The sequence below is a fragment of the Xenopus tropicalis genome, chromosome 2 (genome assembly GCF_000004195.4).
Source record: "Xenopus tropicalis strain Nigerian chromosome 2, UCB_Xtro_10.0, whole genome shotgun sequence".
Lineage (NCBI taxonomy): Eukaryota > Metazoa > Chordata > Amphibia > Anura > Pipidae > Xenopus > Xenopus tropicalis.
In genome coordinates this window covers 167,280,737-167,294,323 of record NC_030678.2, presented here as the reverse complement: position 1 = coordinate 167,294,323, position 13,587 = coordinate 167,280,737, and the positions used below count along the sequence as shown (strand labels likewise).

The window sequence follows — 13,587 nt, the reverse complement described above, 5'->3', positions numbered from 1 at the left end:
TTCATGCGGCAGCATATCAGGGTCAAACCCCGCAACTTGCACTGGGGACTCCGCTTGGGGCCCCTCAGAAACATCACCTTCTGCAGAAGCACCCCGAGGCCTAGGTGACTCAGATGAGGCCTGGGGCTTTCCTGGATCAGCATCCTTGGGCGCACCACACCCTGCAATTGCTCATGATTGAGCTCAACGAGCACCACACAACCTGCGATCAGCACCCAGAAGCACACACGGTCAGGTGAGCACTAGTGGGCGGTTCCTGCTGAATTGTGCTTAGTACAGGGGAATCCCTATGCTGCCATAGTTTTATGGTATCTCTCTGTACAGGCTATGAGCAAACTTAGGGGGCAGTTCCTGCTGAATTGTGTTTAGTACAGGGGAATCCCTATGCTGCCATAGTTTTATGGTATCTCTCTGTACAGGCTATGAGCAAACTTAGGGGGCTGTTCCTGCTGAATTGTGCTTAGTACAGGGGAATCCCTATGTGCCATAGTTTTATGGTATCTCTCTGTACAGGCTATGACCAAACTTAGGGGGCTGTTCCTGCTTAATTTGTGCTTAGTTGGTCTATCCCCCATGCATGCAGTTGGTCTATCCCCCATGCAGTCGGTCTTTCCCCCATGCAGTCGGTCTATCCCCCATGCAGTCGGTCTATCCCCCATGCAGTCGGTCTATCCCCCATGCAGTCGGTCTATCCCCCATGCAGTCGGTCTATCCCCCATGCAGTCGGTCTATCCCCCATGCAGTCGTTATATCCCCCATGCAGTCGTTATATCCCCCATGCAGTCGTTATATCCCCCATGCAGTCGTTATTTCCCCCATGCAGTTGGTATATCCCCCATGCAGTTGTTATATCCCCCATGCAGTTGTTATTTCCCCCATGCAGTTGTTATTTCCCCCATACAGTTGGTATATCCCCCATGCAGTTGTTATATCCCCCATGCAGTTGGTATATCCCTCATACAGTTGGTATATCCCCCCTGCAGTTGGTATATCCCCCATGCAGTTGGTATGTACCCCATACAGTTGGTATATTCCCCCTGCAGTTGGTATGTACCCCATACAGTTGGTATATTCCCCCTGCAGTTGGTATGTACCCCATACAGTTGGTATATTCCCCCTGCAGTTGGTATGTACCCCATACAGTTTGTATGTACCCAATGCAGTTGGTATATCCCCCATACAGTTGGTATATCCCCCATGCAGTTTATCCCCCATGCAGATGGTATATCCCCCCTGCAGTTTATCCCCCATACAGTTGGTATAACCCCCATACAGTTGGTATATCCTCCATGGAGTTTATCCCCCATACAGTTGTTATATCCCCCATACAGTTGGTATAACCCCCATACAGTTGGTATATCCCCCATGCAGTTGGTATATCCCCCATGCAGTTGGTATATCCCCCATGCAGTTGGTATATCCCTCATACAGTTGGTATATCCCCCCTGCAGTTGGTATATCCCCCCTGCAGTTGGTATATCCCCCATACAGTTGGTATATTCCCCCTGCAGTTGGTATGTACCCCATACAGTTGGTATGTACCCCATACAGTTGGTATGTACCCCATACAGTTGGTATATCCCCCATGCAGTTGGTATGTACCCCATACAGTTAGTATATTCCCCCTGCAGTTGGTATGTACCCCATATAGTTTGTATGTACCTAATGCAGTTGGTATATCCCCCATACAGTTGGTATGTACCCCAATGCAGTTTATCCCCCATGCAGTTGGTATATCCCCCATGCAGTTGGTATATCCCCCCTGCAGTTTATCCCCCATACAGTTGGTATAACCCCCATACAGTTGGTATATCCCCCATACAGTTGGTATATCCCCCATATAGTTGGTATATCCCCCATACAGTTGGTATATCCCCCATATAGTTGGTATATCCCCCATGGAGTTTATCCCCCATACAGTTGGTATATCCCCCTGCAGTTTATCCCCCATACAGTTGGTATATCCCCCTGCAGTTTATCCCCCATACAGTTGGTATATCCCCCTGCAGTTTATCCCCCATACAGTTGGTATATCCCCCTGCAGTTTATCCCCCATACAGTTGGTATATCCCCCTGCAGTTTATCCCCCATACAGTTGGTATATCCCCCTGCAGTTTATCCCCCATACAGTTGGTATATCCCCCTGCAGTTTATCCCCCATACAGTTGGTCTATCCCCCTGTAGTTTATCCCCCATACAGTTGGTCTATCCCCCCTGTAGTCTTCTCTCCCTCACATTCGTAATCCCCATCAGCAGCACCTATCTGACTATCATACAAATTAAATGAATTCCTGCATGTAAATCCAGGTGCATTTTCAAGAAATACACATGGTGTTTTTATATAACATCAGTTTGGATAATTAGGCCTGTTACAGAGTAATGATGGAGCGGAATTACCATGATTGAAGAGCAAATACCTTTCCCATAAATATGGCGAGGTGACTGCAATGTTATGTACAGCATTCCCAATCATTAGCTCTAAAGGCATTCAGTTTGAATATTAATATTTGAAAGTTTTTTCCGTCATAGCGTATTATAAATTGCTGCAAGCTCCTGAATTAACGAGGTCTAATTCCATTGTTTCTTAACATTTATCAAAGACTGTTTAGCGCTACTAAACTGTTTAAAAGGCATTACAAATATTACGTTTAAGACTATTTAACACGGCAAGCATTTCTTATTATTTATTGAACAGTTTAGTGCCTTCATTTTTTTAGCTCAATATTAGGCCTAAATATAACTGGAGCAGATTTATCAAAATGTGAGTTTAATACATAAATACTCACCCACGTTCTATTCATTCCTATGGGATTTTTAGAAGCGTATTTATCAGTGGGCGGAAGTTAGAACTCACCATTCCATAAATATCCTTCTAAAAATCCCATAGGAATAAATAGAACGTGGGTGAGTATTTATGTATTAATGTATTTATGTATAGGCCATCTCCCATAGACTCCATTATAAGCAAATAATTCTAAAAAATTATTTCCTTTTCCTCTGTAATAATAAAACAGTACCTGTACTTGATCCCAACTAAGATATAATTACCCCTTATTGGGGCAGAACAGCCCTATTGGGTTTATTTAATGGTTAAATGATTCCCTTTTCTCTGTAATAATAAAACAGTACCTGTACTTGATCCCAACTAAGATATAATTACCCCTTATTGGGGCAGAACAGCCCTATTGGGTTTATTTAATGGTTAAATGATTCCCTTTTCTCTGTAATAATAAAACAGTACCTGTACTTGATCCCAACTAAGATATAATTACCCCTTATTGGGGCAGAACAGCCCTATTGGGTTTATTTAATGGTTAAATGATTCCCTTTTCTCTGTAATAATAAAACAGTACCTGTACTTGATCCCAACTAAGATATAATTACCCCTTATTGGGGGCAGAACAGTCCTATTGGGTTTATTTAATGGTTAAATGATTCCCTTTTCTCTGTAATAATAAAACAGTACCTGTACTTGATCCCAACTAAGATATAATTACCCCTTATTGGGGCAGAACAGCCCTATTGGGTTTATTTAATGGTTAAATGATTCCCTTTTCTCTGTAATAATAAAACAGTACCTGTACTTGATCCCAACTAAGATATAATTACCCCTTATTGGGGCAGAACAGCCCTATTGGGTTTATTTAATGGTTAAATGATTCCCTTTTCTCTGTAATAATAAAACAGAACCTTGTAATTGATCCCAACTAAGATATAATTACCCCTTATTGGGGGCAGAACAGCCCTATTGGGTATATTTAATGGTTAAATGATTCCCTTTTCTCTGTAATAATAAAACAGTACCTGTACTTGATCCCAACTAAGATATAATTACCCCTTATTGGGGCAGAACAGCCCTATTGGGTTTATTTAATGGTTAAATGATTCCCTTTTCTCTGTAATAATAAAACAGTACCTGTACTTGATCCCAACTAAGATATAATTACCCCTTATTGGGGGCAGAACAGCCCTATTGGGTTTATTTAATGGTTAATTGATTCCCTTTTCTCTGTAATAATAAAACAGTACCTGTACTTGATCCCAACTAAGATATAATTACCCCTTATTGGGGGCAGAACAGTCCTATTGGGTTTAATTAATATTTTATTGATTTTTTAGTAGACTTAAGGTATGGAGATATGGGAAATTATGGAAAGACCCCTTATCCGGAACACCCTTGGTCCCGAGCATTCTGGATAATGGGTCCTATACCTGTATTGATATTCTTGCTCTTTAGCATCATTTCTCTTTGTTTTATCATTAGTTACGATTCCTGGGTTAAAGCCACAGGGAATTTGTGCATTGGTAGGAAGGGACCAAACTTTATTTATTAAAAAATGTATGTACTGGAGCTGATTTATCAACGTTTGAATTCAAATTTTACGATTCACGTTTTTTTGTGCTAAAACTCATCAATTTGAATGAATGAAAATGCAAATATTTGACCTTTATTAAGCACAACCTTTGGCATGTACAAACTTTCAAGTTCACATAGAAGTCAATGGGAGTTGTTATGGGCAAAATTTAAGTCTTTTTTCAAGTTTTTTTTTTTTAAGAGTTTGTAGACCCGTTGCAAATGAGTAGAATACAAATTCAATGCATTTAAAGTCATTTTTTTCACTGTTTTATTCGGAGGAGCTGTTTAGAATCATTTTCTTGAATTAAAAACAAAAAACTCTAAGGGGCACATTTACTAATCCACGAATCCCAATCCAGAATGGGAAAAAAATTTGTTGCCGTCGAGTTTTTTTTCGTATTTTGCACAATTTTTTCGTCGCCGTCACGACTTTATCGTATTTTATGCGACTTTTTCGTTGCCGTCACGATTTTTTCGTATTGAGCAATTGTAAACGGCGGAAAAACCAACCCGATTTTTTCGCAACGGCGACGAAAAAGTTGCAGAAAATATACGATGAAGTCGTACCGCAGACAAAAAAGTTGTGGAAAATATACGATAAAGTCGTAACGCCGACGAAAAAGTCGCCGTTGCGTTTTTTTGTATTTTGCATGATTTTTTTGTCGCCGTAACGACTTTATCGTATTTTGCGCAACTTTTTCGGCACCGTCGCAATTTTTTCGTATTGAGCAATTGTAAATGGCGGAAAAACCAACACATTTACTAATCCACGAATCCAAATGGGAAAAAATCGGATTGGAAACGAAAATTTTACGAATTTTTCGTCACCATCGCGGTTTTTTTCGTATTTTGCACGATTTTTTTCGTCGCCGTCACAACTTTATCGTATTTTATGCAACTTTTTCGTCGCTGTCGCGATTTTTTCATATTGAGCAATTGTAAACGGCAACGTCGCGGGACATACAAAAAAGTCGCAAAAATACCAATCATTACAGTATGAATGATCGGTACGAAATGCGTTCGGACGCTTTCGGTCCGTTCGTAGATTAGTAAATCTGCCCCTAAAATTCAAAAATTTGAATGTTGATAAATAAGTTTCAAAATGTTAGCCGCCTTGGGACTCACTTTGTAAGATGCCAGGGAGGATGTGAGAGTTTTGGTATCTGTACAAGTCTATCCAGGCAAAGTTCCTCCGCTCCCATTTCCCACACAGACTTTGGGGACGGCCATTTCCTGTTTCAGTAAGATACGCCCCCAAAGTGATGTATTACAACCCAATCATGTTTAGATATGGCCTCACATTAGAGACCGTTTTCACTGAGACAGTGAGTATTTCTGATGCTTGCCATTGAACGAAACCCACTTATTGTACAGCGCTGCGGGATATGTTGGCGCTTTATAAATAAATAATTTAATAATAATAATAATAATAATTGAACCTTGTTTGTGGTTACTCCCATGGGCAAAGTTGATGGATACAAAGGACAAATTATGTGCACTGGGTAGAGTTTTGAAACTAATTTTACACTGATAAAATGTTTAATCAATATTTTTATTAATTCAATAAGGTTCCTGAAAAATAAATATATTTATATATATATATATATATATATATATATATATATATAGAGACACATCGTTTGGAAAACAGTTTTTACTACCCATAAAGCTAAGTTCTATATTTCTACTTGTAAGAAGCTCAGTCATAGTTACATAGATACAACTCTTAATTCTAAATAATATCATTTAACCTTTATCCATTTTAATACATTTTCCTTAATCACTAAAGGCTTCTGGAATACGTTTTGTGACTAATTACTCATTAGAAAACCGCTAGGACCCATCATACTTAGGCAATCCCTGTCCAGATATGAGAAACCAATCAACTCTGATGCCTTTAGAACAGTGGTTCTCAACCTTCCTAATGCCGCGACCCTTTAATACAGTTCCTCATGTTATGGTGACCCCCAACCATAAAATTATTCCTAAAACCATCAGAAATATGTGTTTTCCGTTGGTCTTAGGTGACCCCTGTGAAAGGGTCGTTCCACCCCCAAAGGGGTCCCGACCCACAGGTTAAGAACCGCTACTTTAGAGAACTCTATTTCAAATTTACCCATTTAGCCTATTGTGCATATAACCTAAAGTCAGCCCCTAATAATAAAGATCATTGCCCACAATGCCACACACTATGGGGCACATTTACTTATCCACGAACGCTCCGAGCATCCGTTCGATCGGTCCAAACGTATTCTCCGCAACTTTTTCATGTTTTTAGCGTGAAAAGAACGGATCGTTTTTGCCGTTGTTTACAATCGCTCGGTATGAAAATTTCATGACTTTTGGATCGCCAATACGATATTATCATGACTAATACAATTTTTTCGGACACATTTTCATGATATTTGCGATCTTTAGAAATTTTCATTTCCAATCCGAATTTTTCCCAAACTCGTGTTTTGATAAATCTGCCCCTAAGGGGCACATTTACTAATCCACGAATGCTCTGAAGGCATCCGAATGCGTTTTTTTTTTAATGATCGGTATTTTTGCGACTTTTTCGTTGCTGCCACGAATTTTTCATATTTTCCCCGACTTTTCGTCACCTTACCAAAATTTTCAGATTGAACGAAAGAACGTTCGTTGCACAATGAACGTTCTTTCGTGCGCAAGTGCACTGATCGAGCCCATGCAGACATGCACTGAAGGATCAAAGTCAGAAAGGTTTCCCCGGCGTTTACGATCGTTCAATATGAAAAATTTGCGACAAAAAGTCGTGAAAAATACGAAAAAGTCGCAACGGCGACGAAAAACTTCACAAATTTTCGTTTCCAATACAAATTTTTGCCGTTCGGGATTCGGATTCGTGGATTAGTAAATGTGCCCCTAAGTGTAGACTTTGTTCACTTTGAAATTGTATATAAATCTGAAGCTTTTGGAAGGCAATAGAAATTAAGTTAATCTATATATCTATGCCGTATATTCAGGGAATCTAGAGGAAGAAACATACAGTTCAATGGACAATGCCTAATTCAATTCCGAGGCACTTATTTATGATCAGTTGGCGCCTTGCTTTGTCACTATCTGTACTTAGCATCTGTTTTTCTATTCATCAGTGTCTCTTACATAGTTACATAGTTAATGTGGGTTGAAAAAAGACAGTAGTGCATCAAGATCAACCCCTCCAGATAACCCCCACATACAGACTTATCTATATAACTGTAGCTCTTGAGATAACTGTATCTCTGGATATTGTGCTTGTCCACGTCATAAAAACCATCTTTTGTTATTAATTTCCAAAAAAATGTGGCTATTATTACTCAGTGGGTAGATTTAGGATTGGCAAGTCAAACATACTGTGCCACAAGTTTAACTTTTTCATAATGACATTTAGTAGTCAGTTGTAAATGAGCCATCTAATGTTTTGGAAAATGCAAGAATAACTTCATAAGGTTCATTTATGAACACAATGCAGTGTGTAAAGTGCATCTGTATTGTGCCCAATGCGTCTGCAATTGCACATCTAGGGGCTGATTTACTAATCCACGAATCCGAATGAGAAAAATTCGGATTGGAAAACGAACATTTTGCGACTTTTTTGTATTTTTTGCGATTTTTTTCGTCGCCGTTATGACTTTCCCGTAAATTGTCGCAACTTTTTCGTAACCGGTACGACTTGCGCAAATTGTGGCAACTTTTTCATAGCCATTACAAATTTCGTGAATTGTCGCGACTTTTTCATTGCCATTATGACTTTCGAGAAGTGTCGCGACTTTTTCATTGCCATTATAACTTTCTTGAATTGTCGCGACTTTTTCATAGCCATTACGACTTTCGCGAATTGTCGCAACTTTCGTATTGAGAGCTCAAAAAAGTCGCGACAATTCGCGAAAAAGTCGCAAAGAACTAATTCGCGCGAACATCGGGTGTTCGCAAGTCCGCAAATTCGCGAACTTTTCGTGATGTTCGCAATTTGGGTTCGCCGGCACCGAAAAAATAGCAAAACTTACGATAACGTTACGAATGCTCCGAAAAAGTCGCAAAACTTACGATAATGTTACGAATGCTCCGAAAAAGTCGCAAAACTTACGATAACGTTACGAATGCTCAGAAAAAGTCGCAAAACTACGATAACTTTACGAATGCTCAGAAAAAGTCGCAAAACTTACGATAACGTTACGAATGCTCCGAAAAAGTCGCAAAACTTACGATAACGTTACGAATGCTCCGAAAAAGTCGCAAAACTTACGATAACGTTACGAATGCTCCGAAAAAGTCGCAAAACTTACGATAACTTTACGAAAGCGCCGGAAATTACGAAAAAGTCGCAAAATTACCGATCATTTCGAAAAACGGCGTGTGTCAATTTTTCAGAGAAGTTCAGAGAACCCTTAAATTACCATCAGGTCAAGGGTAGAAGTAGCTCCAGGGTTCTACAGCCTCAAAAAGCGATATGGAATATATTTGGGTACTAGGGATGGACCGAACCCACTTTTTTGGGTTCGAACCCACCCTGACGGATTCTGAATCTGGAGCTGAACAGAATCATACAAAGATACAAAAGAATCTGCAGCTGATGAAATGCAAAATGCCAGCTGGAAATACAGGGTTTTTATTTCCAAAAAGAGAAGAACTGCTCCAAGCTCCTTTTTAGAAGACCAATGAGACAGCAGGGAAGTGATAGACAGTTTCTTTTTTTATAGTGCCTAATTAGTCACACCTTACTGATCTAGGTTTGTGCCTTCTAATTAACTGCCAGAACTTGTATCTTCACAATGTGCCACTTTATATATTTTGACTTTATAACTATGGAGTTGGTAAGGCCTTAAAGCATACACGGTTTCATACAGGTATAGGACCCATTATGCAGAATGCTCAGGACTAAGAGTATTCCGGATAAGGGGTCTTTCCGTAATTTGGATCTCCATACCTTAAGTCTACTTAAAAATCAATAAAGCATTAATTAAACCCAATAGGATTGTTTTGCATCCAATAAGGATTATTTATATTTTATGTGGGATCAAGTACAGGTACTGTTTTATTATTACAGAGAAAAGGGAATCATTTAACCATTAAATAAACCCAATAGGGCTGTTCTGCCCCCAATAAGGGGTAATTATATCTTAGTTGGGATCAAGTACAGGTACTGTTTTATTATTACAGAGAAAAGGGAATCATTTAACCATTAAATAAACCCAATAGGGCTGTTCTGCCCCCAATAAGGGGTAATTATATCTTAGTTGGGATCAAGTACAGGTACTGTTTTATTATTACAGAGAAAAGGGAATCATTTAACCATTAAATAAACCCAATAGGGCTGTTCTGCCCCCAATAAGGGGTAATTATATCTTAGTTGGGATCAAGTACAGGTACTGTTTTATTATTACAGAGAAAAGGGAATCATTTAACCATTAAATAAACCCAATAGGGCTGTTCTGCCCCAATAAGGGGTAATTATATCTTAGTTGGGATCAAGTACAGGTACTGTTTTATTATTACAGAGAAAAGGCAATCATTTAACCATTAAATAAACCCAATAGGGCTGTTCTGCCCCCAATAAGGGGTAATTATATCTTAGTTGGGATCAAGTACAGGTATTGTTTTATTATTACAGAGAAAAGGGAATCATTTAACCATTAAATAAACCTAATAGGGCTGTTCTGCCCCAATAAGGGGTAATTATATCTTAGTTGGGATCAAGTACAGGTACTGTTTTATTATTACAGAGAAAAGGGAATCATTTAACCATTAAATAAACCCAATAGGGCTGTTCTGCCCCCAATAAGGGGTAATTATATCTTAGTTGGGATCAAGTACAGGTACTGTTTTATTTCTACAGAGAAAAGGATATCAGTTTTCTGAATTATTTGATTAAAATGGAGTCTATGGGGACAGGCTTTCTGTAATTTGGAGCTTTCTGGATAACGGGTTTCCGGATAAGAGATCCCATACCTGTATTATGTAGTGTAATTCAGCATTTCGGAATATCTGGGCCCTTTATCTTGGAGATCAAAACAGCAAGCCTAGTAACAATAGTGTCCATCTCTCTCTGTTCTGACAACTAGTTTTAAATGCTTCCATTTTATGTATGTATGTGTATGTATATCTTTATTTATAAAGTGCTACTTATGTACGCAGCGCTGTACAGTACAATACATTAATACATACAGGGGTATTCAAATAGATAAGTATTACAATAAGCACAAATAAATAAAAGATACACTTGTAATAAGTTAAGAGTCAAAGACACAAGAGGATGGAGGTCCCTGCCCCGTAGAGCTTACAATCTATATGAATAAACAGGTTAACATTGTGCCGTATTAGAAAAGCAGTATTTCCTCAATCTATTCAAAGATACAGAAAGACATTGAAAATGGTTAAATTGTAAGGCCTATATGTGATGTGTCCCAAGTGTTTTTGGACTTATTATTTCAACTGAATTTTTGCAGGATGTCGCAATTTTGACAAACGCGAAAAGGAATGCAACCATTGTCTGCCATGAAACAGTTTCCTTACTTGCAATATCCCGAGAGGTAAGACCAAATGAGCACTCTATTTCATGTCTTTTTTGTGTAACATCTATGTTTAATTTAAATGGATACTGTCATGATTTTTATGGGGTACTTTTTATTTCTAAGTTACACTGTTTACATAGCAAATAATTCCCTCTGCCATTTAAACTTATTCTTCAACCAACAAATGTATTTGTAGCTGTAATATTGGTGTGTAGGCGCCATCTCAGTGCCTTGTGCCTGAGTCTGAGCTTTCAGCCAGCGCTACACATTAGAACTGCTTTCAGCTAACCTATTCTTTCTCCTACTCCCATGTAACTGGAGGAGTCCGAAGCCAGACTTGGATTTCTTACTATTGAGTGCTATTCTGATACCTACTGGGAGCTGCTATCTTGCTCCTTTCCCATTGTTCTGCTGATCAGCTGCTGGGGGGGAGGGGGGTTTTATCACTCCAACTTGCAGCGCAGCCGTAAAGTGTGCCTGAGTCTGAGCTTTCAGAAGGAGCCCACACTACACATTAGAGCTGCTTTCAGCTAAACTATTGTTTCTCCTACTCCCATGTAACTGGAGGAGTCCCAAGCCGGACTTGGATTTCTTTCCATTGAGTGCTATTCTGATACCTACTGGGAGCTGCTATCTTGCTCCCTTCCCATTGTTCTGCTGATTGGCTTCTGGGGGGGAGGGGGGGGATATCACTCCAACTTGGAGCACAGCAGTAAAGTGTGTCTGAGTCTGAGCTTTCAGAAGGAGCCAACACTACACATTAGAACTGCTTTCAGCTAACCTATTGTTTCTCCTACTCCCATGTAACTGGAGGGGTCCCAAGCCGGACTTGGATTTCTTACTATTGAGTGCTATTCTGATACCTACTGGGAGCTGCTATCTTGCTCCCTTCCCATTGTTCTGCTGATCGGCTGCTGGGGGTGAGGGGGGGTGGGATATCACTCCAACTTGCAGCGCAGCAGTAAAGTGTGCCTGAGTCTGAGCTTTCAGCCAGCGCTACACATTAGAACTGCTTTCAGCTAACCTATTGTTTCTCCTACTCCCATGTAACTGGAGGAGTCCCAAGCTGGACTTGGATTTCTTACTATTGAGTGCTATTCTGATACCTACTGGGAGCTGCTATCTTGCTCCCTTCCCATTGTTCTGCTGATCGGCTGCTGGGGGGTGAGGGGGGGGGGATATCACTCCAACTTGCAGCGCAGCAGTAAAGTGTGCCTGAGTCTGAGCTTTCAGCCAGCGCTACACATTAGAACTGCTTTCAGCTAACCTATTGTTTCTCCTACTCCCATGTAACTGGAGGAGTCCCAAGCTGGACTTGGATTTCTTACTATTGAGTGCTATTCTGATACCTACTGGGAGCTGCTATCTTGCTCCCTTCCCATTGTTCTGCTCATTGCTAGCTGACAGGAATATACTGGTCTTACTGTTTCAAATGGCAGAAAACAAATCCTATTTTGAGGAATGGCATTCTCTTTCGTTTACACCGACCCTATAAGAGATCTGTAACTCACACCTTAATTTCCATGTGATGTTCTGATTATACAGTATCGTTTCAATTTCACTCCTGCCGAATGATTAATGACAAAATATATTCGGAAAGAAGGAATAATTTCTGCAAATGTTGGCGAATCCGAGAGATTGATTGCAGCCGTAATGTTTTACAATTGACTTAGCTCATCATTTTATTTTGTTCTGCGAAAAAAAAAAATGGTGAGTCTCGAAATTTCCAGGAATTCTTGTCCTTAACAGATGCTTGACAATATGTCAGCCATGTAACCATGCAGCCATTACGTGTATTGCCCTGGCTTGGCTGTATAACAGGTTTACAGTACAGTAATTCATGCACAAACTCTCATTTACTTTTTGGCTTTTAAAACATATTTAATATTCAGTTTATAATTGAAATTGTAGTTTTTTTCCAGTATAATGTACTGTATATATATATATAATGGCAAGTTATTAGATAGAACAATGGTTCTTAGATTATGGGGCCGACCAACCTAACAAATGCTTATTGTTTGCTATTGACTCTAATCCTAACCATCCACCCCACAAACCCCTTGACCCTCAGGGAATAAACACTAAAGTCCCAATCAAACAAAATAAGTAGTGTGATAAAATACCCTGACATCAGATACATATAAGTATAAATACATTTATTACATGTAGATTACGATGGAAGGGATCACCACATTAAAAGATGGACTTCCCATGTTATAGACACTGTGTGAGGCTCCGCTGGGGTTTGATCTCAGGACCTTCTGATTGTTGGCTGCTCTCCCATACTATTCAGCCAGGAGAGCAGCTCATTGCTCATTTATTCTCCCATGCTTTTGTGTTCTGGGCTATGTGACATCACCCCAGCAGCCTTATTGGTTAGGTGGGGTCAGCCAATCAGGGCTGACTCTGCCCTATATAAGCCCAGCCCTGCTCACATTCCTTACCTGATCATTGATTTACTTGGAGCACTGTGGCATTGTCCCTGGCTCCAGTTCCTACTCTGATTCTGCTCTAGCTCTGTCCTTGTAAGTCCTGTTTTTGCTCCAGTCCTGTTCTTGCTCCAGACCTGTTCCTGTCCTCGCTCCAGTCCTCGCCTGCTCCATCCTGTTCCTGTTCTCGCTCCAGCCTTTACCCGCTCTGTCCTGTTCCTGTTCTTGCTTCAACCTTCGCCTGCTCCGTCCTGTTCTCGCTTTAGCCTTCGCCCGCTTCGTCCTG

General features: G+C 40.0%; 1 protein-coding gene across 1 annotated transcript in view; it reads left to right on the top strand.

Moving 5' to 3' along the window:
• The window catches only part of LOC116408912 (cyclic nucleotide-binding domain-containing protein 2-like), a 185,572-nt gene that overhangs the window by 94,535 nt on the left and 77,450 nt on the right, over positions 1-13,587 (top strand). Inside the window, exon 8 of the mRNA XM_031897345.1 lies at positions 10,807-10,890. Coding sequence (XP_031753205.1) covers positions 10,807-10,890 — 84 coding nt within the window. The remainder of the gene's footprint in view (positions 1-10,806; positions 10,891-13,587) is intronic.